Source organism: Carassius auratus, unplaced genomic scaffold (genome assembly GCF_003368295.1).
Source record: "Carassius auratus strain Wakin unplaced genomic scaffold, ASM336829v1 scaf_tig00215268, whole genome shotgun sequence".
Taxonomy (NCBI): Eukaryota; Metazoa; Chordata; class Actinopteri; order Cypriniformes; family Cyprinidae; genus Carassius; species Carassius auratus.
This window is the reverse complement of record NW_020528016.1, coordinates 130657-155853: the sequence shown is the minus strand read 5'-3', so window position 1 is coordinate 155853 and position 25197 is coordinate 130657. Positions and strand designations below refer to the sequence as shown.

The 25197-nt window shown below is 40.0% G+C and overlaps 1 protein-coding gene across 46 annotated transcripts in view; it reads right to left on the bottom strand.

The window, feature by feature from the left end:
* The window catches only part of LOC113094166 (uncharacterized), a 34916-nt gene extending 12395 nt beyond the window's left edge, over nucleotides 1–22521 (bottom strand). For 2 of the 46 annotated variants that reach the window (XM_026259869.1, XM_026259871.1), the window contains exons 1-11: nucleotides 16813–17587; nucleotides 16647–16700; nucleotides 16191–16532; nucleotides 15937–16027; nucleotides 15048–15847; nucleotides 14417–14936; nucleotides 13416–13468; nucleotides 13240–13336; nucleotides 13063–13127; nucleotides 12866–12962; nucleotides 10920–11107 (exon numbers count right to left, since the gene is read on the bottom strand). In XM_026259869.1, coding sequence (XP_026115654.1) covers nucleotides 10920–11031 — 112 coding nt within the window. In that variant the 5' untranslated portion in view covers nucleotides 11032–11107; nucleotides 12866–12962; nucleotides 13063–13127; ... (6 more) ...; nucleotides 16647–16700; nucleotides 16813–17587. Of the gene's footprint in view, nucleotides 1–10919; nucleotides 11108–12607; nucleotides 12769–12865; nucleotides 12963–13062; nucleotides 13388–13415; nucleotides 13491–13693; nucleotides 14937–15047; nucleotides 15848–15936; nucleotides 16028–16190; nucleotides 16533–16646; nucleotides 16753–16812; nucleotides 17616–20386; nucleotides 20997–22364 lie in introns of those variants that run through there. The other 44 variants (XM_026259864.1, XM_026259843.1, XM_026259863.1 and 41 more) reach the window with 44 other exon arrangements.
* Between the last annotated feature and the right edge of the window lie 2676 nt (nucleotides 22522–25197).

Genomic DNA, 25197 nt, shown 5'->3' with positions numbered 1-25197 from the left:
GCATACAAACATGGAAAGTTTGGACAAGTGGTGGCGCTAGAGAGTAGGAGTTAGAGGCTTCAAATTTGCTATAGTTAATGTTGGGACTGTCCTCTATCAGTGTGCCAAATTATACAACTTTCCCGCAAACGGTTCTATGGGCTGCCATAGACTTGCGGCGGAAGAAGAAGAAGAATAAATATAGCTGCAAGCAGCAATTACGGGGCCAAGCACTCCAACGGCAAATGTAGGAGCTAAGCATGGCATGAAGCATCACACCAAATACATTAATGAGCAATAACAGTAATTTTGGAATTATTGTAATTGAAATGGCAAAAAAAAAATCATAATACCACCTCTAGTAGCATGATTACTTGGCTTATAAAGTTTGACCAATAGGTGGCACTGTTATGAAATCAATTTGGTGTACTCTGTTTGACTTTTCAATGACACACACAAAGTTTGGTGTTAATATGCCACAGCATTCCAGAGATGCAGCCTCAAGTGTCATTTTGTCATTGTGTTTCAACTTCGTCGCTTTGGTATGCGAAAACGGTTTTGTCTATCGACACAAAATCCATAACTTTGTGTCAACATAGTCTGAAGATCATCTGATTCGAATTTGGTGAAAATTGGACATACGGTTCATGAGGAGTTCGAAAAAGTAGGTTTTCCACATAAATCAAAATGGTGGACCGGAACTTCAGTAAACACTGGCATATTTGGTATCTATGTTATCGGCATAAGCCAGGGAATATTTTGAGCCCAGTTTCTTTGCAATAGGCTAATGGACTAAAAAGTTATTAGCATTTTAAAAAGTGTAATTACTCATGGTTAATGAATGGTTTATTACTCTTGACCAATAGGTGGCGCTGTTACCAAATTTATGTGGCATGGTCAGTGTGAGGTGGCGATGACACATACAAAGTTTGGTGCAAATATGTCAAAGTGTTGCAGAGATACAGCCTCAAATGCATTTTGGCACCCTTCCAGCAAATTCGTTGATGCGCTAAATGAGAACCGTTACGTATATCGACACAAAATCCATAACTTTTTGCCAGCATGGTCTGAAGATGATTCACGTCAAATTTGGTGAAAATTGGGCTAACGGTCTAGGAGGAGTTCGAAAAAGTAGGTTTTCAACATTAAGCAAAATGGCGGACAGGAAGTAAGGCCAATTTTCACATTATTGGTATCAATACTCTCGGCATGACCCACAGAATATAGCGAGACCATTTTAATTTTAATAGACTAATTTATTCAAAAGTTATTAGCGTTTATGTGATATTTCATTATAACTATTGGCCACAAGGTGGCGCTGCCACCAAACTTTTTGAGTACCTTCAGGGCATGGAGCCGAATATTTTTGTAATTATTTGCGAAACGATACGATGCTGCGTTCAAAAAATACAGCATTTTGAAACATAATTCAAAATGGCCGACGCCTAAAATGGCCGACACAGGAAAATTGGATATCATTCGACTCGACATGACTCACTGAATCTAAAGAGACCAGTTGTGTGATTTTTGGCCAAACCATTCAGTAGTTATAAGCCAAAATATGCATTTTTCATATCTCCTGACCACTAGGTGGCGCTGTGTCGAAACACAGCAGGTAGTCTCAGTTCATGCTTGTTATAACACACGCCAAGTTTGGTCTCAATATGACAAACCGTTGCCGGGATATAGCCTCACGTGCATGTTTGCGTGCTTTTCGTCAAATTTGTTTACGTGTCATTCGACAACAGTTGGACGAATCAACTTGAATTCCATAACTTTTTGCCAGCATGGTCTGAAGATGATCTGAGCCAATTTTCGTGGCAATCGGACTAACCGTCTAGGACGAGTTCGAAAAAGTAGGTTTTTCGAATAATTGAAAATAGCGAAAAAACTAAACCTTGCGATTTTTGAATTTTAGGGTTCATTCGACTTGGCCTGAGCCAAGGATTCAGAGGAAAAAAGAATTTCCATTTTCTGGCTTACGGTTCAAAAGTTATTAGCATACAAACATTGAAAGTTTGGACAAGTGGTGGCGCTAGAGAGTAGGAGTTAGAGGCTTCAAATTTGCTATAGTTAATGTTGGGACTGTCCTCTATCAGTGTGCCAAATTATACAACTTTCCCGCAAACGGTTCTATGGGCTGCCATAGACTTGCGGCGGAAGAAGAAGAAGAATAATAATAACGCCAACGAAAACAATAGGTGCCTACGCACCTTCGGTGCTTGGCCCCTAATAACGCCAACAAACACAATAGGTGCCTTCGCACCTTCGGTGCTTGGCCCCTAAATATAGCTGCAAGCAGCAATCACGGGGCCAAGCATTCCAGCGGCAACATCAGGAGCTAAGCAGACCAAATGCAACAATGAATAATGAAATTAATAATTGCATGATTGTAATTGAAATGGCTGAAAATCGTTAATAAAAGTTCCACAGCGAGGAGCTAAGCATGGCATGGAGCATCAGACCAAATGCAACGAGTAAGAAAAGCAATTATTGGAAGAGTGTAATTGAAACAGCCAGTAAAACTCCAGTAAAATGATGCATTATCATTTTTGGAAAATAGGTGGCGCTGTAATCAAATCGCTTTGTTGTGTTCTGTGGGAGGTGACAATGTTGTGGGCAATTTCTTTCAAAATACTTACAGACCTTTAGGGCAATGAGTCGAACATGCCCACCGAGTTTCGTTCCGATCGACTTCCATTAACCTTGTCAAATAGGTAATTAAAGTTGTTTGGCCAACGGCGGCCATGTTTTTTAAGATAAGTGAAATTCCTCATAAAGCACTTGTGCCACATTGGGCCATATCAATTTTCAAGTTGATTGGATCAACGGTTGCTTAGTTATAGCCATTTGATTTTTTTTTTCATCCTGTAGCGCCACTAAGTGGCAGATATGGAAAAAAAATAATAATTTGACTAAAGTTTTTGTTCATGCATATGAGTTCTGAGTTTGGTGAAGATATCTCATTTTGTTCCCGAGTTATAGCCTTTTTCGTAAAATTGGTCCACGAATTTGAATGCTTTGGGTCACCTGGTTTTTTGTTCAGTCTTGATCAAACCACTGCAGTAATATTCTCAGGACTCTCTAGATCAATAACTTTGAAAAAATATGTTGTATTTTGTCCTTTGGTTAGATAACATTTAAACAGGCCTAAAAAACAAAAGATTTCTGTTGTGAATGGCATTAAACTGCAAAAAAAAAAGGGGTAATATAATCACACATGCATTAGATCTGTATTTTTTCTAAACAATCATGCAAAATTTAACAGAGATTAGGTAAAAAAGAACACTGTAATATTTATAAAGCTTCAAAACCCAGTGTTGAATAAAAAATTGCAATTATAACCACTAGATGTCACCGGAAGACCACTAATGAGCTCACTAAAGACTAAAACATTACAGTTTATGGGCTTGTTGAGGGATTCATCTAGATAAAATGTATATTACTATTATTTAATATTACTGTTCAAGCATTTCAGATCACATTGAGTCAAAGTTTACCAATTTATTCATACAGATATATCTAATGTTTATAATTATGCCAGATTATGATTGCAATGAAACCTGAAAAATGACATAGAAGCCCATAAAAACAGAAGACTTGCAATAGGTTTTATCACCCATCATTTATTTTAATTATCTATATATATAACAAAATGTGTGCATCTGTGTGTGGGTTTAAGCATGCTTATTGAGTATTAATATAGTAGTTTAAACGTTTCATGTTTTGTGTGTCTGTAATTCTGTTCTATTCTTTTACTGTCAGCCATATCTAGGTTATTTAAAATCAGTGCAGTACTATTATCTAGACTGTGAAATTATACATAAATTGCGTATGCTTCTTTGGAATGAAATTAAGACAACATATAACAGTTATAAAGGTTAAAGAGACAGTGTTGTATGATAAATTGCATTTACGACCACTAGATGTCACTGGAAGACCACTAATGGGCTTTGCAGAGATATAGCCTCAGACTCATTTTGTGAAGATGCCTGACATCTGAAGCAGCGCTGTACAAAAACGGTTTCGTCTATTGACACAAAATCCATAACTTTTTGTCAGCACGGTCTGAAGATGATCTGATTCAATTTTGGTGAAAATCGGACAAACGGTTGAGGATGAGTTTAAAAAAAAAGGTTTTCAACATGAATCAAAATGGCGGACAGGAAGTTTTGCTTAATATGACATAATTGGTATGTATGTTGTCGGCATGTCCCAAGGAACATTTTGAGACATGTTTCATGATAATAGGCTAATGCAATCAAAAGTTATTAGCATTATTGGAAATGTAATAATTAGCGGTTATTGATTGGTTTATTACTCTTGACCAATAGGTGGCGCTGTGACCAAAATGATGTGGCGTGGTCAATGTGATGTGACAATGTCACATATTAAGTTTTGTGTAAATATCTCCAACCTTTGCAGAGATACAGCCTCAGATGCAGTTTGGCATCTTTCCAGCAAATTCGTTGGTACGCTAATTGAAAACGGTTACGTGTATCGACACAAATTCCATAACTTTTTGCCAGCATGGTCTGAAGATGATCCAAATCAAATTTGGTGAAAATCTGAGCAACGGTCTAGGAGGAGTTCGAAAAAGTAGGTTTTCAACATGAATCAAAATGGCGGACAGGAAATTTTGCCAAAATTGACAAATGGGGTATCGGTGTTCTCGGCATGACCCAAGGAATCTATCAACATCAGCTTTGTTACAATAGGCTAATGTATGCAAAAGTTATTAGCATTTTTCGAAAAAATCGTTATAACTATTGGCCACAAGGTGGCGCTGCCCCCAATTTTTTTGTGTACATTCAGGGCATGGAGCCGGACATTTTTGTAATTATTTGCGAAACGATACGGAACTTCATTCTTAAGATACAGCAATTTACAACTAAATCCAAAATGGCCGACGCCCAAAATGGCCGAATTGGGAAAATTCGGTATCATTCGACTCGGAATGATGCACTGAATCTAAAGACACCACTTTTGTGATTTTTGGCAAAACCGTTCAGAAGTTGTGAGCAAAAACATGCATTTTTCATATCTCCTGACCACTAGGGGGCACAGCACCGAAACACTGCAGGTAGTCCCAGGGAATGGTTGTTATAAGAACCACCAAGATTGGTCTCAATAGGCCAAACCGTTGCGGAGATATAGCCTCACGTTCACGTTTGCGTGCTTTTCGAAGAATTCGTTCATGAGCTATTCGGAAACGGTTTGAGAAATCAACTTGAATTCCATAACTTTTTGCCAGCATGGTCTCAAGATTATCTGATTCAATTTTCGTGACAATCGGTGCAACGGCCTAGGACGAGTTCGAAAAAGTAGGTTTTACGAACAATTGAGGATAGCGAAAAAACTAAACCTTGCGATTTTTGAATTTCGGTGTCCATTCGACTCGGCATGAGCCAAGGAATCACAGGAAAAAAGAATTTTCATTTTGTGGCTTACGGTTCAAGAGTTATTAGCATCAAGTTTTTGAAAGTTTAGACAATTGGTGGCGCTAGAGAGTTTGAGTTAGAGACTTCAAATTTGCTACGGTTAATGTTCAGACAGTCCTCTATTAGTGTGCCAAATTATACAACTTTCCCGCAATCGGTTCTATGGGCTACCATAGACTTGGGGTGGAAGAAGAAGAAGAATAATAAATATAGCTGCAAGCAGCAATTACGGGGCCAAGCACTCCAACGGCAAATGTAGTAGCTAAGCATCGCATAAAGCATCACACCAAATACATTAATGAGCAATAACAGCAATTTTGGAATTATTGTATTTGAAATGGCAAAAAAAAAAAAAACACCAATACCACCTCTAGTAGCATGATTACTTGGTTTATCAAGCTTGACCAATAGGTGACACTGTTATAAAATCAATTTGGTGTACTCTGTGTGTCTTTTCAATGACACACACAAAGTTTGGTGTCAATATGCCAAAGCATTCCAGGGATACAGCCTCAAGTGTCATTTTCTCATTGTGCCTCAAATTCGTCGATGTGGTATGCGAAAACGGTTTTGTCTATCGACTCAAAATCCATAACTTTGAATCAGTATAGCCTGAAGATCATTTGATTCGAATTTGGTGAAAATCGGACATACGGTTGATCAGGAGTTCGAAAAAGTATGTTTTCAACATAAATCAAAATGGCGGACCGGAAGTTCAGCTTACCGTGGTATATTTGGTATCTATGTTATCGGCATAAGCCAGGGAATATTTTGAGCCCAGTTTCCTTCAAATAGGCTAATGCATTAAAAAGTTATTAGCATTTTAAAAAGTGTAATTACTCATGGTTAATGAATGGTTTATTACTCTTGACCAATAGGTGGCGCTGTTACCAAATTTATGTGGCATGGTCAGTGTGAGGTGGCGATGACACATACAAAGTTTGGTGCAAATATGTCAAAGTGTTGCAGAGATACAGCCTCAAATGCATTTTGGCACCCTTCCAGCAAATTCGTTGATGCGCTAAATGAGAACCGTTACGTATATCGACACAAAATCCATAACTTTTTGCCAGCATGGTCTGAAGATGATGCACGTCAAATTTGGTGAAAATTGGGCTAACGGTCTAGGAGGAGTTCGAAAAAGTAGGTTTTCAACATTAAGCAAAATGGCGGACAGGAAGTAAGGCCAATTTTCACATTATTGGTATCAATACTCTCGGCATGACCCACAGAATATAGCGAGACCATTTTAATTTTAATAGACTAATTTATTCAAAAGTTATTAGCATTTGTGTGATATTTCATTATAACTATTGGCCACAAGGTGGCGCTGCCACCAAACTTTTTGAGTACCTTCAGGGCATGGAGCCGAATATTTTTGTAATTATTTGCGAAACGATACGATGCTGCGTTCAAAAAATACAGCATTTTAAATCATAATTCAAAATGGCCGACGCCTAAAATGGCCGACACAGGAAAATTGGATATCATTTGACTCGACACTACTCACTGAATCTAAAGAGACCAGTTGTGTGATTTTTGGCCAAACCATTCAGTAGTTATAAGCCAAAATATGCATTTTTCATATCTCCTGACCACTAGGTGGCGCTGTGTCGAAACACTGCAGGTAGTCTCAGTTCATGCTTGTTATAACACACGCCAAGTTTGGTCTCAATATGACAAACCGTTGCCGGGATATAGCCTCACGTGCATGTTTGCGTGCTTTTCGTCAAATTTGTTTACGTGTCATTCGACAACAGTTGGACGAATCAACTTGAATTCCATAACTTTTTGCCAGCATGGTCTGAAGATGATCTGAGCCGATTTTCGTGGCAATCGGACTAACCGTCTAGGACGAGTTCGAAAAAGTAGGTTTTTCGAATAATTGAAAATAGTGAAAAAACTAAACCTTGCGATTTTTGAATTTTGGGGTTCATTCGACTTGGCATGAGCCAAGGATTCAGAGGAAAAAAGAATTTCCATTTTCTGGCTTACGGTTCAAAAGTTATTAGCATACAAACATTGAAAGTTTGGACAAGTGGTGGCGCTAGAGAGTAGGAGATAGAGACTTCAAATTTGCTATAGTTAATGTTGGGACTGTCCTCTATCAGTGTGCCAAATTATACAACTTTCCCGCAATCGGTTCTATGGGCTGCCATAGACTTGCGGCGGAAGAAGAAGAATAATAATAACGCCAACGATTACAATAGGTGCCTACGCACCTTCGGTGCTTGGCCCCTAATAACGCCAACAAACACAATAGGTGCCTTCGCACCTTCGGTGCTTGGCCCCTAATAATAATAAGAACGCCAACAAAAACAAGAGGGTCCTACGCACCTTCGGTGCTTGGCCCCTAATAATAACGCCAACGAAAACAATAGGTGCCTACGCACCTTCGGTGCTTGGCCCCTAATAATAATAATAACGCCAACGAACACAATAGGTGCCTTCGCACCTTCGGTGCTTGGCCCCTAATAACGCCAACGAAAACAATAGGTGCCTACGCACCTTCGGTGCTTGGCCCCTAATAACGCCAACAAACACAATAGGTGCCTTCGCACCTTCGGTGCTTGGCCCCTAAATATAGCTGCAAGCAGCAATTACGGGGCCAAGCACTCCAACGGCAAATGTAGGAGCTAAGCATCGCATGAAGCATCACACCAAATACATTAATGAGCAATAACTGCAATTTTGGAATTATTGTATTTGAAATGGCAAAAAAAAAACAAAAAAAACAATACCACCTCTAGTAGCATGATTACTTGGCTTATCAAGCTTGACCAATAGGTGGCACTGTTATAAAATCAATTTGGTGTACTCTGTGTGACTTTTCAATGACACACACAAAGTTTGGTGTCAATATGCCAAAGCATTCCAGGGATACAGCCTCAAGTGTCATTTTCTCATTGTGCCTCAAATTCGTCGATGTGGTATGCGAAAACGGTTTTGTCTATCGACTCAAAATCCATAACTTTGAATCAGTATAGTCTGAAGATCATTTGATTCGAATTTGGTGAAAATCGGACATACGGTTGATGAGGAGTTCGAAAAAATATGTTTTCAACATAAATCAAAATGGCGGACCGGAAGTTCAGCTTACTGTGGTATATTTGGTATCTATGTTATCGGCATAAGCCAGGGAATATTTTGAGCCCAGTTTCCTTCAAATAGGCTAATGCAATAAAAAGTTATTAGCATTTTAAAAAGTGTAATTACTCATGGTTAATGAATGGTTTATTACTCTTGACCAATAGGTGGCGCTGTTACCAAATTTATGTGGCATGGTCAGTGTGAGGTGGCGATGACGCATACAAAGTTTGGTGCAAATATGTCAAAGTGTTGCAGAGATACAGCCTCAAATGCATTTTGGCACCCTTCCAGCAAATTCGTTGATGCGCTAAATGAGAACCGTTACGTATATCGACACAAATTCCATAACTTTTTGCCAGCATGGTCTGAAGATGATCCAAATCAAATTTGGGGAAAATCTGAGCAACGGTCTAGGAGGAGTTCGAAAAAGTAGGTTTTCAATATGAATCAAAATGGCGGACAGGAAATTTTGCCAAAATTGACAAATGGGGTATCGGTGTTCTCGGCATGACCCAAGGAATCTATCAACATCAGTTTTGTTACAATAGGCTAATGTATGCAAAAGTTATTAGCATTTTTCGAAAAATCGTTATAACTATTGACCACAAGGTGGCGCTGCCCCCAATTTTTTTGTGTACATTCAGGGCATGGAGCCGGACATTTTTGTAATTATTTGCGAAACGATACGGAACTTCATTCTTAAGATACAGAAATTTACAACTAAATTCAAAATGGCCGACGCCCAAAATGGCCGAATTGGGAAAATTCAGTATCATTCGACTCGGAATGATGCACTGAATCTAAAGACACCACTTTTGTGATTTTTGGCAAAACCGTTCAGAAGTTATGAGCAAAGACATGCATTTTTCATATCTCCTGACCACTAGGGGGCACAGCGCCGAAACACTGCAGGTAGTCCCAGGGAATGGTTGTTATAAGACCCACCAAGATTGGTCTCAATAGGCCAAACCGTTGCGGAGATATAGCCTCACGTTCACGTTTGCGTGCTTTTCGAAGAATTCGTTCATGAGCTATTCGGAAACGGTTTGAGAAATCAACTTGAATTCCATAACTTTTTGCCAGCATGGTCTGAAGATTATCTGATTCAATTTTCGTGACAATCGGTGCAACGGCCTAGGACGAGTTCGAAAAAGTAGGTTTTACTAACAATTGACGATAGCGAAAAAACTAAACCTTGCGATTTTTGAATTTTGGTGTCCATTCGACTCGGCATGAGCCAAGGAATCACAGGAAAAAAGAATTTTCATTTTGTGGCTTACGGTTCAAGAGTTATTAGCATCAAGTTTTTGAAAGTTTAGACAATTGGTGGCGCTAGAGAGTTTGAGTTAGAGACTTCAAATTTGCTACGGTTAATGTTCAGACAGTCCTCTATTAGTGTGCCAAATTATACAACTTTCCCGCAATCGGTTCTATGGGCTACCATAGAAGTGGGGTGGAAGAAGAGGAAGAATAATAACGCCAACAAACACAATAGGTGCCTTCGCACCTTCGGTGCTTGGCCCCTAATAACGCCAACGAAAACAATAGGTGCCTACGCACCTTCGGTGCTTGGCCCCTAATAATAAGAACGCCAACAAAAACAAGAGGGTCCTACGCACCTTCGGTGCTTGGCCCCTAATAACGCCAACAAACACAATAGGTGCCTTCGCACCTTCGGTGCTTGGCCCCTAATAACGCCAACAAACACAATAGGTGCCTTCGCACCTTCGGTGCTTGGCCCCTAATAAATAATAAATAAAACAATGTAAAGAAAACAGGAACAAAAACTTGTAATATCTTTTGTCCATAACATATTTAAACATCAAGTTTTACACCATGGCTCACCTCAGTATGATCAGCATTGTCTGGAATATTTACAGTTCTTCTGCCTAGCCCTGCTTGTAAGAGAACTGTTTCATCTTTGGGAGTCTTTTGGGAGTTTTTTGACAGCAAGCAGAACTGGAATTCTAAGAACTTTACAGATAACTTTTGCAGGTTCAGGTGCCATTTTTTTCATTCGTTTACGGCTTCCATGGTAAAGTGCTGGAAAAGCTCTTTAATAAAATAACAAAATATATGTGCAAATAAGCAAAGTTATTGTTATAAAATTAGTTATTGTTAGAAAATGTGGTTTTCATTGGCAACATTTAATGGACATCTTCAACCAAAACAACTCCCAGTGTACTAATTAGTGGTAGAATTCCCCTTTAACAACCTGGATTAAGAGCCATGCTCAGGGCTGTATTGATGACAATTCACATATGGGTCTTTGTGGGGTTCATTTAATCAATTAATTACTAGCCCACATCTTTACCACATCACACCAACAAATTACCCCCCCCCCCCATAATAACATTTTTAACTATATAAATATTGACACCTGAGAGCTCGGAGTACACGATTCCTTACCTTTGCATTTCTTGCTGAACTGTGTTTGGCCTACTAACAGCCTGGCCAACCCCAAAGGAAGCACTAGTACCAGGCTGAGGTACCACGGTGGGAGAGCTGTTGGGATTTCCATGTGCTTGAGGGCTGCTATGCCTTCGGATGCAGCTAAGCAGATTCCTTACAGCACTTTCTATTTCTGAATTTTGCTCCTGTAGAAAGAAAACAATATAAGTTGCATTCACATAAAATGCAACAATAACAACAAGAATAATAATAATTATTATTGTTATCAAGTAATAATCCACCCCCACATGCATGGTACAGGGTATTTATTCTATAACAAAGAAAATTCTACATGGGTCATGGAGTATCTTGTCTTATTTTTTTTATTTTATTTTTATCAATACTCACGATGTTTAAAAACACTGATATATATATATATATATATATATATATATATATATATATATATATATATATATATATATATATATATATATATATATATATATATCAAGAAATTTAAAATTCATAATTATTATATGAAAAAAATACTTGTAAGAGTTACAGAACCACCTAACACAGTCCTTGGCTAACAGCAGTAAACGTTGAGATCAGGGGCCCGTTTCACTAAGGAGGTTCAACCAACTCTGAGTTTAACTTGAACTCTGAGTTGACTTACGCTGAGATGGGAAATTTAGTTTTTGGTTACAGAACAGCTGAAATGAGTTGGTTTAATTTTCACTTAACCTCCTTTGTGAAACGGGCCCGAGGTATAGGCAACCAGCAATCCAGGTCTTGGAGTGTTGCTGTCCTGCAGAGTTTAGCTCTAACCCTAATCAAACACACCTGAACGCGCTAATCAAGGTCTTCAGGATTACTAAGACTACAGGCAGGTGATTTTTTTTTTCTCCAGGGTTGGAGCTAAACTCTAGGGCCGACATTGCCTACTCCTGGTATAGACAATTATTAAAAATAAAAACCTACCCTGGGATTGTTTGATGCCTCCATCGTGATGACAGACTGCTACATTTACCGCCAAACGGCGCGATCTGCTCTATGAGGTGACGTCATCGCATACATAAAAACATCCCATTTCATTGGCTGACTCCAACCAATAAACAAATTTTTTTTTTTTTTAGTGCAATATAAAATCCCTTCAGGATATTTAATGAAAATATTATCCAAGTGTTTTAAAAATGAAGCATACATATGCATAAAAATGTTTTTTTTCAGCATGCCAAGTCGCACTGGCTGGCGTTGTTCATTGGTCAGGCATCAACCAATAAAACGGATTCAATCACCCCCCAACCCCCCCCCTGTTCTCTCGCGTCTGCGTTGCCGTTTACAAGTGCACAAGTCAGTTTTGCAACAGGAGTATCGCAAAAAGAGTAGCAAAAGTCAAAGCGCCAGGAATTGAACTTGTACTGCCAGATCTGAGAGGTTGTAAGCGCCGACTTGAGGTTGTACAGCGAAACTGAAGTAAAGTGCAAAAGACACACATTTGTGTCTGTCATTTTGTACATGTGAATGACATTTTACACATTTGTAACTTTTAATCTGCAAGTTCAGCTTTAAAACAGGGGTGTTTTGATCATTGTCTGTGTGTGCAAATCGAAAGATTCAGCTTTTCACATCAGGGTCGTGAGTGTAAATTTCAATTTACAAATACAAATATTAATATGACAAGTTCTCAAATTCCAACTTACAACCTCTCGAGTTTTGCAACTGATTTATCTCCATACTCGCGGCTCATCTGGGACTGCGCCAAGTAAACTTAATAGAAAGCCAAGAGCGTAAATATCTGTGTTAGAAGAATCACTGTACAAGACACGATTAATCTCAGGTTTAGGGTTTCCATGTCAAATCACTGGAAAACAAAAACAAGTCTGTGACTTCTGCTTCTTATAGAGATGCAAGAAAGGAGTTTAAGATCTAAATATGTATTGATTAATGGTTATTATTACCCACTGTAGTCGTAGTCATCATATCTGATGTATGTACAAGTGGAATTGCTTTAAACACACATGCTTGTGTTTTCTTTCTGCTGTTTGGCTGGCTGTGCTGATACACAGAGACACGGAAGACAGTTTAAGCATCTCACAAACAATCTTTGACGAATGTAGATTTCTTCATCAGAACTGTGATTTTTTTTTTTTTTTACCTTAAACATGACTGAAGCATGGCAGTTTTGCTGAGGTCCGTCAGGTCCGTGGGCCAGGACTTGTCCTTATATTGAGGTTAAAATTGGCATAGTTTTGCATGTCCAATCACTTATTTCCTGTAAGCAGTGACCATTCAAGAATTTGATGCCTTGGAAACAATAGAACTATATTCATACCTGGTTGTGTGGCCAGACAGCACGTCTGTCCTACACCCGGTGCGTTAGGCTGAGACGGTCTCCGAGGGCACGCAGTCACTGTGTTCCTCTGAAAGTTCTGTGAATGCAGTTATATGACTGACATTTGAGAGTGGCTCTAGCCATAAAATGCCATTTTCATCAAGACTTTACATTACATTTCAGTGGCTGCTGTCTAGCTGGTCGGGTAGAGCCTGTAGAAGTCGTAGGGCTAAAGTACAGGGCAACAGAAACTGTGAACAAGAACTGAGATCATGCCTCCAAAAAGCTACACATGCTTGTACGCTGCCTTTTTCTTCTAGAAAATATTAATAGTTCTAGTTATGCAATTATTTATTTATATATATATATATATATATATATATATATATATATATATATATATATATATATATATATATATATATATATATATATATATATATATATATATATATATATACATACTTTTTTTTTAATAATTTTTTTTATACAAGATACGAAAAGAGTTATTGGTAAAACATATATTTTTTTAATTAGGTAAATGATCAAATTTTTCTTGATTACAAGAAAAGAGTTCCCAACACTTTTCATTCCCAAATCACTGTCATTATCCACCACCAAAATATTTTCAAGGCCACTCCTCGACTAGGCGAGATATTTAAGAATACCAGAAACCCCAAAAGAACTATATACAACAAAACTTGTGGAGACTGTGAACAAAAAAAAGAAAGGGAACAAGGGAGGAGTAAGTAATTAAAATATCAATCGCTATGTGGGTAAAAAGAACAGAACATGTCAACCATATAACCTTAAACAATTACTCAATACTAATAAACAACTAAACAGATAATAGTAACAATAAAAATGAAAAGAGTCAGCAGGGGATGCTGCAAAAAGGAAAAATAACTACATGTCAAAAATTAAGAACCCAAAAAAAAAAACATTCCATAGCTTTGTGATATGGAAGTAAAATCTGACACATCCATCTTTTACCATTCCTTGTTGCCTTGTTTTAATTTGCATGGCTGTTGTATACACACCTACACGGGTTCTGATTGGACTGGGACATGAAAAGCCAGACTTGTTTTAGCCGAGAGACTCATTTTCTGTCGGTATTTGACTACGTCACATGGAGGCATAACATCATTGAGTTCCAAACTGTTTTAACATTTCTTACCTTTCCTTACCTGCACGATATAGATCTCCTTATCACTACTGATGCTCAGCTTGGCCTTCTTGCTTTCCTCAGGTCGAGATGTAGATTATGAAAAGTGGAAAAAGTTTTTGTATCAGACATGATCACATTGGCGCTGAAAGGTCTCATGCTGTGGCACATTAGTTTAAAGGCCGGCCCATCTTTTACGATTATGTTGATTTTTTTCACTGTAGCCATTGTGATCATATCTTATCCTGTACATACAAATGGAATTGTTGCATTTTTGATGACTCACCTGGTCCACTGTTTACATGGTGGTGCAGGACGGGTCACTGCTCTCTACTGAGACCAGTAGCGCTTTCACCACATGGACTTGTGCGCCTCCTCTTTCTTCTGTGGCTCTGGGCAACTGGAGTTGATGCAAAGAGCCACATAAATGCTTTGTCCAAAATCATACCTAGTTTCCCTGGGCGAACGGCTTTCCTGGATCATAGGAATTAGTTTACCCTTTAAGCATCTCAAAACGCCCTTTCCGACAGACCTGTACAAAGTAGATATTTATTTTTAAACTCACTGGATCATTATGATAATAAGTCTTTCCCAGCTTTCCCTGGGCAACTGGCTTTTCTGCCTTCAGGATGTGGGAGCATACCTTCATAAAAAAAACACAGTGACGACCCGTCACCATCAAGCATAGGGTTGAGCACAGATGGTCGATGTTACAAAGTGGCGTCAGTATCAGAACTTTAAACTGGATGGTGCGTGGGGGCCACAACCACAGCTACTGATCGACCATCGACTTCACCAACTCCCTTCTGACAAATAGGGGCCGTCTGCATCAACATAAATGTACTTTAGGACTGTAACACTGCAGAAATAATCACACACACAAATCAACAACAAATGATTTTGAAAATGTAGATGATGAAATGGCTCTTCAAGTAGACTTTCTTCTAAGGGAGCTGGACAAGCGCAACACAGAATGCAATTAACTGATGAGTAAGTTGGACAGCTTGGAGCAGGAGAAAACTCAGTTACAGAAGGAAGTAAAAGAGCTGAGGAAATACAGGGAGGAGTGGAGTAAAGACGATTAATATTATTTTGTGGTTAAAATGGCATTCCCTGAAATAGTCAAGTGGACTAATCCGTGTAGCAGGAACATTTTGTTCTGATTTACAATCGCCACAGGGCCAGTCTGGTATGTTGACAGCATGAATGCAGATTTACTGGGCATGGCTAACATTGTTGTGGATTTGTCCATATACTTGTCGATCCCTTTTACACTCCGGATACACCGTTTTCAGACCAACTTGTTCAGATTGCCTGGTCTGGTACATTGACAGCATGAATGCAAACTGTGAGTAGTGGAGAGACAGCATGTCCGTACAGCATGTCTGTCCTCCTCTGGTCCAGCATCTCAGCGCACACATGCCAGAAGCGTATGTTAAACCGCTGGAAAACAAAAACAAGTCTGTGAGCTCTGCTTCTTATAGAGATGCAAGAAATTATTTTGCGGTCTAAATCTGTATCGATTATTATACCCCACTGCTGTAGCCGTAGTCATCGTATCGTATTCCGTACATACAAGTGGAAGTGTGTTTCTTTTTTTTAATGATTCACCTGGCCTTGGACCTGTTGAGATACATAAACAAATGATCTCCCGCTGGTGCTTATGTGAAGGCTCCGGGGGAGTCTCGGAGACATCTTCAGCATTTTAAAAGGTTCTTTGTAGAATGAATAAATGTATTCAATGTTGCTACATATTTCTGAAACTGTGAGCAGTGAAGAGACTTACCGAATCCCAAACTTGCCCTGAATATAGTTCCAGATGGCTCTACGGAGCATGGAAGTGTCCACACCCAGGTGTCTGGCCATTGTGTTGTGTTGCACTGATGAGGGCGGAGCTCTGGAGTGGGACTTCCTGTCGGAGGAGACACCTTTCCTGTTGGCTTCTTATCAGTCACTCTCTTCTCCGACTCACTGAAAACCAGACATTGTGTTAGAATGAATTGTTTCATTTCTAAAGACTCACCTGGATGCTGGATGGGTCGAGGAAGCTCTGCTATCTCCTGGGACCAGTAGTGCTTTAAGCACATGGGCTGGTGCGCCTCCTCTTTCTGCTGTGTGGCTGGCTGAGCTGATGCACAGAGACCCACAGAGAAAGAAATCTAAAACGCTCTTTGCCACTTACATGCAGAAAGTAGATTTCATCATCAGAACTGTGAGTCCAAATGAATAAAATTCTAATTACCTAAAGCATGGCAGTTTTGCTGAGGTCCGTCAGGTCCGTGGGCCAGGACTTGTCCTTATATTGAGGTTAAAATTGGCATAGTTTTGCATGTCCAATCACTTATTTCCTGTAAGCAGTGACCATTCAAGAATTTGATGCCTTGGAAACAATAGAACTATATTCATACCTGGTTGTGTGGCCAGACAGCACGTCTGTCCTACACCCGGTGCGTTAGGCTGAGACGGTCTCCGAGGGCACGCCGTCACTGTGTTCCTCTGAAAGTCCTGTGAATGCAGTTATATGACTGACATTTGAGAGTGGCTCTAGCCATAAAATGCCATTTTCATCAAGACTTAAATCCACGCCGCTATCCATCTCACCATCATCTGCTTCATTAGCCCAAAAAGGTCCCTCAGAAAGCTCCAGAACCTGCATGGTCTTTTAGACTTTGTGACATGGAAGTAAAAGCAGACACATCCATCTTTTACCATTCCTGTTGTTTCTTAGTTTTAAGTTGCCTGGCTGTTGTACGCACACCTCCACAGGTTCTGATTGGACTGGGAGGTGAAAATACAGACTTGTTTGAGCCGATAGACTCAGTTTCTGTCTGCATTTGTCCAAGTCACATGGAGGCATAACGTCGCTAAGTTCCAAACTGTCGTTTATTTTCTTCAATATTTCATACCTTTCCTTACCCTTCACCTGAACGACATATATATCTTCATATATGTCTTCATCTTAAACGTTTTTGCATAATAAGAGTTAAAATTAAAAATTACACAGTGAATGCAATGAAATAAAAACCTTAATTTTAAAATGATAAAATTAGCTTTTGAATGTAACTTAAAGCCATTTTGCTTTCAGTCAAATCTCAAGCTTTCTTTTTCTTTTGATTCATATTCAAGGTAAGTATTTGTACATTTACATTTACATTTTACATTTAATCATTTAGCAGACGCTTTTATCCAAAGCGACTTACAAATGAGAACAATAGAAGCAGTCAGGTCAACAAGAGAACAACAACAGTATACAAGTGCCATGACAAGTCTCAGTTAGTCTAGTAAAGAACGCATAGCCAGGATTATTATTATTATTTATTTATTTTTTTTTTATTAAATGAACAAAGACAAGAAAAGGAAAAGTACTGGTGTTAGTAGGTTAAGTGCAGGCGAAAAAGATGAGTCTTTAGACGTTTCTTGAAAATTAGTAAAGACTCAGCTGTACGAATTGGGATTGGGAGGTCATTCCACCAGCTGGGCACAGTCCAGGAAAAGGTCAGTGAGAGTGATTTTGAATTTCTTTGGGATGGCACCACAAGGCGTTGTTCACTTGCAGAGCGCAAACTTCTGGAGGGCACATAGGATTTAACCAGTGAGTTTAGGTAAGTTGGTGCCATGCCAGTGGTCGTCTTGTAGGCAAGCATCAGTACCTTGAATTTGATGCGAGCGGCTACTGGTAGCCAGTGTAACCTGATGAGGAGAGGAGTAACATGAGCTTTTTTTGGCTCATTGAAGACAACCCTCGCTGCTGCATTCTGGATCATTTGCAGAGGCTTGACAGTACATGCAGCAAGGCCCGCCAGGAGAGCATTACAATAGTCCAGTCTGGAGAGAACAAGAGCTTGGACAAGAAGTTGGGTTGCTTGCTCTGACAGGAAGGGTCTAATCTTCCTAATGTTGTATAAGGCAAACCTGCAGGACCGGGTCGTTGTAGCAATGTGGTCAGTGAAGCTTAATTGATGATCCATCACAACACCTAGGTTTCTGGCTGTCTTCGAAGGAGTTATGGTTGACGAGCCCAGCTGTATAGAGAAGTTGTGATGAATCAATGGGTTAGCTGGAATCACCAGGAGTTCAGTCTTTGTAAGGTTAAGCTGAAGGTGATGGTCATTCATCCAGCTAGAAATGTCACTCAGACAGGCTGAAATGCGAGCAGCTACCGTCGGGTCATCTGGCTGGAATGAGAAGTAGAGTTGGGTGTCATCAGCATAGCAGTGATAAGAAAAGCCATGCTTCTGAATGACAGATCCTAAAGATGTCATGTAGATGGAGAAGAGAAGTGGTCCAAGTACTGAGCCTTGAGGAACCCCAGTAGCAAGGTGGTGTGACTTTGAAACATCACCCCTCCAAGACACACTGAAGGATCTGTCAGAGAGGTAGGACTTAACCCACAGGAGAGCAGTTCCAGAGATGCCCATCTTTCTGAGGGTGGACAGGAGAATCTGGTGATTAACAGTGTCAAAAGCAGCAGACAGGTCCAGCAAGATGAGTACCGAGGATTTTGAAGCTGCTCTTGCTAGTCGCAGGGCTTCAGTAACCGAGAGCAGAGCAGTCTCAGTTGAGTGGCCACTTTTGAAGCCAGATTGGTTGCTGTCCAGGAGGTTGTTCTGTCCAAGGAACATAGAAAGCTGGTTGAACACAGCTCGCTCAAGTGTCTTTGCAATGAATGGAAGAAGGGATACCGGTCTGTAGTTTTCAAGAAGCGCTGGATTTAGAGATGGTTTCTTGAGCAGTGGGATTACCCGAGCCTGCTTGAATGCTAAGGGAAATGTTCCAGAGTGAAGAGAGGAGTTGATAATGTGAGTAAGTGAAGGTATGACTGAAGTAGAGATCGCTTGAAGGAGGTGAGTGGGGATTGGATCAAGTGGACAAGTAGTAGGATGATTGGACAGGAGAATTTTGGAGACGTCCATCTCTGAGAGTGGGGAGAAGGAGGATAAAGAGTGTGCATCCGTCATTGTGAAGTTGTCCTCGGTCTGCGGTGTGGAGAATTGGTCACTGATGGATCTTGTCTTATTTGTGAAGAAAGCTGCAAAGTCGTCCGCTGTAAGAGTCGATGGGGGAGGCGGAGGCGGCGGATTAAGAAGAGAAGAGAAAGTCTTGAAGAGTGTCCGAGCATCACTGCAGCTGTTAATTTTGTTGTGGTAGTAGGATGTTTTAGCTGTGAAGACATTTGCAGAGAAGGAAGAGAGGAGAGATTGATACACACTGAGGTCCATAGAGTTTTTTGATTTCTGCCATTTCCTCTCTGCAGCCCTTAGTTTAGAGCGATGTTCACGGAGAACCTCGGACAGCCAGGGGGCAGATGGGGCAGTGTGTGCTGGTCTAGACAACAGTGGGCAAAAGTTGTCCAAGCAAGATGTTAAAGTGGAGCAAAGAGTGTCCGTAGCACTGTTCGTGTCCAGAGCAGAAAACTGAGAGAGTGGTGGAAGAGAGGATGAAACCACAGCAGATAGGCGAGATGGAGAGAGTGAGCGTAGGTTCCGTCGAAAGGTGACCCGCGTTGGAGTGTGTGCCACTTCAGGAGTAAGTGCTAGGTTAGCAGTAATGAGGAAGTGATCAGAGGTGTGCAGTGGAGCAACTGAAGAGGTGTCCACAGAGCAACAGCGTGTGTAGATGAGGTCCAGTTGGTTGCCCGATTTGTGAGTTGCTGTAGTAGACACTAGCTTGAGATCAAATGAGGTGAGCAGAGTTTTGAAGTCAGCAGCCTGGGGTTTATCTAGGTGGATGTTGAAGTCACCAAGCAGTACCAGAGGAGTACCATCTTCAGGAAAGTTTGATAGCAATTTGTAATTGTAATTTGTAAGTTTGATAGCAATTTGTATTTGTAATTTGTAATTTAGCTACTACGGATTTATCTGTATCTTTTTTATGCAGTAAAAGAGAGGTGGTCAAACTGGCCTTGTTTCTTTGAGATGTACAAAGTAGATCTCATCATAATGAGCCAGTGAGTTTAAAAATAACTAAAATAAAAAGTCGTACCTGCTTTACCTGGCCAACTGGCTTTTCTGTAGTCTGCCTTCAGGTTTTACAGGAAAAAACACACTGACGGTCCGTTACCATTGAACACAGCGTTGAGCATAGGTGATCGATGTTGCAGTGACGTCAGATGGCGCTACGGAGCATGGAAGTGTCCACACCCTGGTGTGTGGCCATTGTGTTGTGTTGCACTGCACAAACACATTCATTCATATAGAGGTTTTTGCCCTAGACAGAAAAAAAATCCCAGATGATGGCAATCCCTAGCAAAATAGTCCCATTTGTCGACGTCAATGCCATTTCCTACGACTGCTGTGGATGCTTTTGTTGAAGCAGTCGTGCACGTTGCTGAGCAGGCGTAGTCAGGCCAAAACTGAAAGTAGAAGACCCTTGAAGTCTTCTTCAAGTCCTGAAATATGGGCAGAACAAGAAGAACCTCATTCATCAAATACATGTGGGTCTGGAATACTTGCCATAAATGCTTTCGTCAACTTGTTTCATCTGTGGTTCACATCGCTGTATTCATCAGGCAGGCAGGAGAGTTGTCTGTTGTCCATCATACGGCCACACCCTACCGACAATGTTACACCTGTACCTGGAACATACAGGGGAACTACAAAAGGACATGACTGAATAAGTATGAAACTCACTCCCCGTTATGTGTCCCCCTAATAGCTTCAGTCAGGACCATAGAAATAATTGGGTTAGGCCGGCGACACACTGGATGCGTGGCGCAAGCGTCTCAGCCGCGTGGCGTTTCGGTTTTTAATTCGGCTCCCATGTTAACAGGTTAGAGCTTACAGACCGCCTGCGTGAGCCGCGCGGAAAACGTGTGCATGCTAGAAATAGAACCGACGGCTATTTTTACAGCGACACGCGCGCGTGTTGGAAGCGTTTCCAGGCAAAATATAATAGGAAAATGTGTTTTTATGTCATTTTGTACACAAATTTTGTCCTCGCATGTCACCGGCCTTACATTTTGAAACGTTCTTTGCCACGAACATGAGGGATGTACATCTCATCTTTAGAATAAATGGAGCATTACACTAATTGGACTCTATGCTAGGAGGATGAGAGACCACAAGAATACTATTAAACACAAACAATACATTCTCTTATTGACAATATATCATTGAACTAAAAATACACGTCTGAACAGACACTACATAGAATATGTAACGTTACTGCCTCCTGGTTCAACTTCTGCAGCCCCTGGATCACTGACTTAACGTCACAGTTAATGCTTCATTTACACATGTGGCTGATGCTGTGCCTCTCTCAACCCCAAACGCCATCTTTCATCAGTTTTTTGCACTCTTCTCTTTAATTTCGGCAGTCTATAGAACTAGAAATGTTTTTCAGAAGCAATAATCAGCCAAATTTGCGAGTCCGTTCAGTGCCTCCAAAATGGCCGATGACGTGTCGTGAAAACCTCTATAAACAAACAAACATGGCCGCACTCATTTACTTTGAGCGAGTCAATGGCGGCCATCATTTCTAATAGCGGCTGGTGGATTTTGGCTCACTTCTCTGCGAAAAATCAACGAAAACGTCTGGAATATACAGCGGGGAGAGTGTTCATCTCTACGGTTCGAACGAGTTCAGTGCTTCTCGGAATGGTGGAGATTTTTGTTTACTTTTTGAATTTTCTCCTCCCGGGACGCAGATAGTTTTATCTGCCTATTCGGTTGGACAGCGCCATATTTGTCACAGGTAAGTTAATGTTTTCAGATGTAAAGGCTTTACGCATTATTTGTGAAAGTTTGTATCATCATTTGACTCTTATTCTTGTTTTCATGTCGCACACCAAGGCCAGATTATTTTGTTTACATTCGTTTCTGATGACAATTTCTAGTTCATTAAAGTTTATTTTTAAAGTATACATTTATTTTTGTTTTGCTTAAAGTTGCTCAAAGCGTTTTTTAAAACATTTATTGACACATGCAGCAAACATCTCCTCACTGTCCACTGGCTAACTTACCTTTCCCCGGAACACACTGTTAAAAGACGCAGTCTCTGTCGGCCCAAAAAACAAACTGGGCTAACAGGCAGTTTGAAACATAACAAATTTGGGGGTGTGGTTAGTGCGCGGATGAGGCAAGTATTCACCTTATTTTCCATGGCAACAACCATAGACAGTAAAAGAAGGCAACAACGGTGCCGCCATTGGGCTCGTTTTGTCATCTTACTTCCGGCTGAGGGACCGGATGTAACGTACCTAAGCTAGTGGCTGGCTAGATAACAGAACGAACAGAAGTATGATATATGCTCAGTTAGGGGCTGCATAACAATTGTATTAAAAAAAACAATTGCACCAACGATGTAGCGAACACATTGTGAATGCATTATGTGAATGAACATTGTGAAGCGGTCGGAGTGTTGTGGTGCACTTTACAATTTACACCCACCACCTAAAGAAGAGAAGCACCTGAGGAAATGGATGAAGGCGCTAAATTTGAAGCGCCCACCCAAGCGCTCTTATGTGTGTTCGTACCATTTCATGGACGGGAAGGCGACTGACGAACACCCTTACCCCGAGAAATGGCTCGACTACGATGTCCCGTTAAAGATGTCACGCTGGGGGATGAAAAGGTTGTCAGATTCGGGTAAGCTAACCTTAACTAGATATGTGTTTGCTCGCCTAACGTTAGATTTATGAAGTCCGTTCTATGAATACATTTATGATCAGTAACAGGTAGTTAACAAAGTACAACGAATGTTCCATGATTACCATTGTCCACCTATTTATTTAATATTTACGGTAGTACAAGATATTATAGTACATTACAACAGCTAACATTATTCCTGCTACAGAAACTGCAGGTGATAACAGGCCAGCTAGCCTCATTTCTCATTCAGATCCTGACCTACGTTTGAACACTACAGTTAAGAGTGTGTATACTGTTTTGTCTCTAATGCATCTCTCTCTCTCTCTCTCTCTCTCTCTCTCTCTCTCTCTCTCTCACACACACACACAGTTCTAAGTTCGGGTCACATAATATATTAATTCTCATGATACATTGTAAGTACTAATGTAAAAATGTTTAATTATTTCCACAGATGTATCGATGACCGCCAGTGATGCAGTGGACAACTGTGATCAGAGGGTGATCAGATCCACATGCCCCTGATCTTGCTGAAAGTCACCAGAAGTTACCTGCTGTGATAGTTATTTTTATGAACCTTTACAAAGTCACCAAAAGTTACCTGCTGTAATAGTTATTATGAACCTTTACAGTGTCACCTGACATTACCTGCTGTAAATAGTTTTTATTTATTTATCTTAATTTGATCTTTTTTTTCATCTTTAATCTCTGATTTGAAGGAATAACTCATTTCAAGTTTGCAAGTTAATTCCATCTTGGTTTATTACATATGGAAATTAAATGTCGAAATTTTACAGGATGGTCAGTAGAAGGTGTCTCTTGCTTCCTGAAAACAACAAACACTGATCAACACATCACAAATGATTTTATACAACTTAAATTAAATTATCCATGTTCTAAAAAACAAATCACAGTCTGTCTCTTGTTTAACACAACTGATTTAAAACAACTTATTTCATATAGTTAGTCTTCACCCAAACCCTCTACATCACATCCCAATTACCTAATATCCTATCCTTAACCTAATTATTCTCATTCCTGCTTATTTACAAAGCTGCAAATATCTTGTTGAAAGCAGCAGGTCACCTGCCTGAAACTCATCTGAGACGAGGAAGCATACACTTAAAATAAAAGGTGTGTAGTCTAGCTACAGTCTTGGCACAGAATTGCTGATTGTGTGGCACATGTAACTTGCTGTGATGCAACCCAGATGAGCAGCTTACACGTCCTCAGCCCTGTACAGAACATGACAAACCTAAAATACATTTCAAAGATTTTACAGTTCTCTTATTTCAGAATCATTCATTATTATTACACTTGACATTAACCTTATTCATTGATTAGACTTGACGTACACCTACCAAATCTTACCTTTACCTTACCTTTTGCATATACACTGTGTAGAATTAAGAGGCAAGTTGATTTTCTTATTCATATTTTTTTGGTAAAATTTACCAATTCCAAACCAAACCAATCTTAACTATTAATTTTGCATTTAATCTTTTATAAGTGATATATAATCTTTTTTTTTGGCTTGTTTTATCTGTAAAATAAAATCTGCCTAATCATTATGCATACCTGGCTATACAGCGTTTTTCACTTCCAAGTTCCAGCCTCCTCCTTTTCTAATATGTAATTGATAAACGTTCACTTACCTTACTCCACTGTGCTATTAAGTTATTAGAAAAAATACTTAGTCTGATGATGGTCATCAAACACGTTATTATACTTTTAAACATTTATAACTTCGTGTATATTAACATCACACACACACAAAACTAACCAGCACCACGCTGAGAGGTTTAGACTGCTCGACTGGCTGGTTGCACGTTCAATTTTAAAAAGACGAGAAAACCCTCGCTGTGTAACAGTACACGACCCACTGTCTCACTGTAAATACTGGTAAGCCTCGGTACATTTTTTTTAATCATTTTTCCTTGCTGCTCCATCAACTCCTCCTGACAGGGCAGTTAAATTTAAAGGTTAACTCTGGCCACTTCTTCATATCGTCTAACATTACCCACGTTAACAGCGTCGATGGATGGGACAATTTGAGACCATTTTATCGTCGTAAGACGTTTTCATCGTGCTCCCAATTTATAACATAACGTTCTTTGTCATTTCGCCACATTTATAGCTAGCTATAAACAATCGTACAACTACTAAACTAGTAACCGGACGTGCCGTATCGGTTTAGCGGAAGTCGGA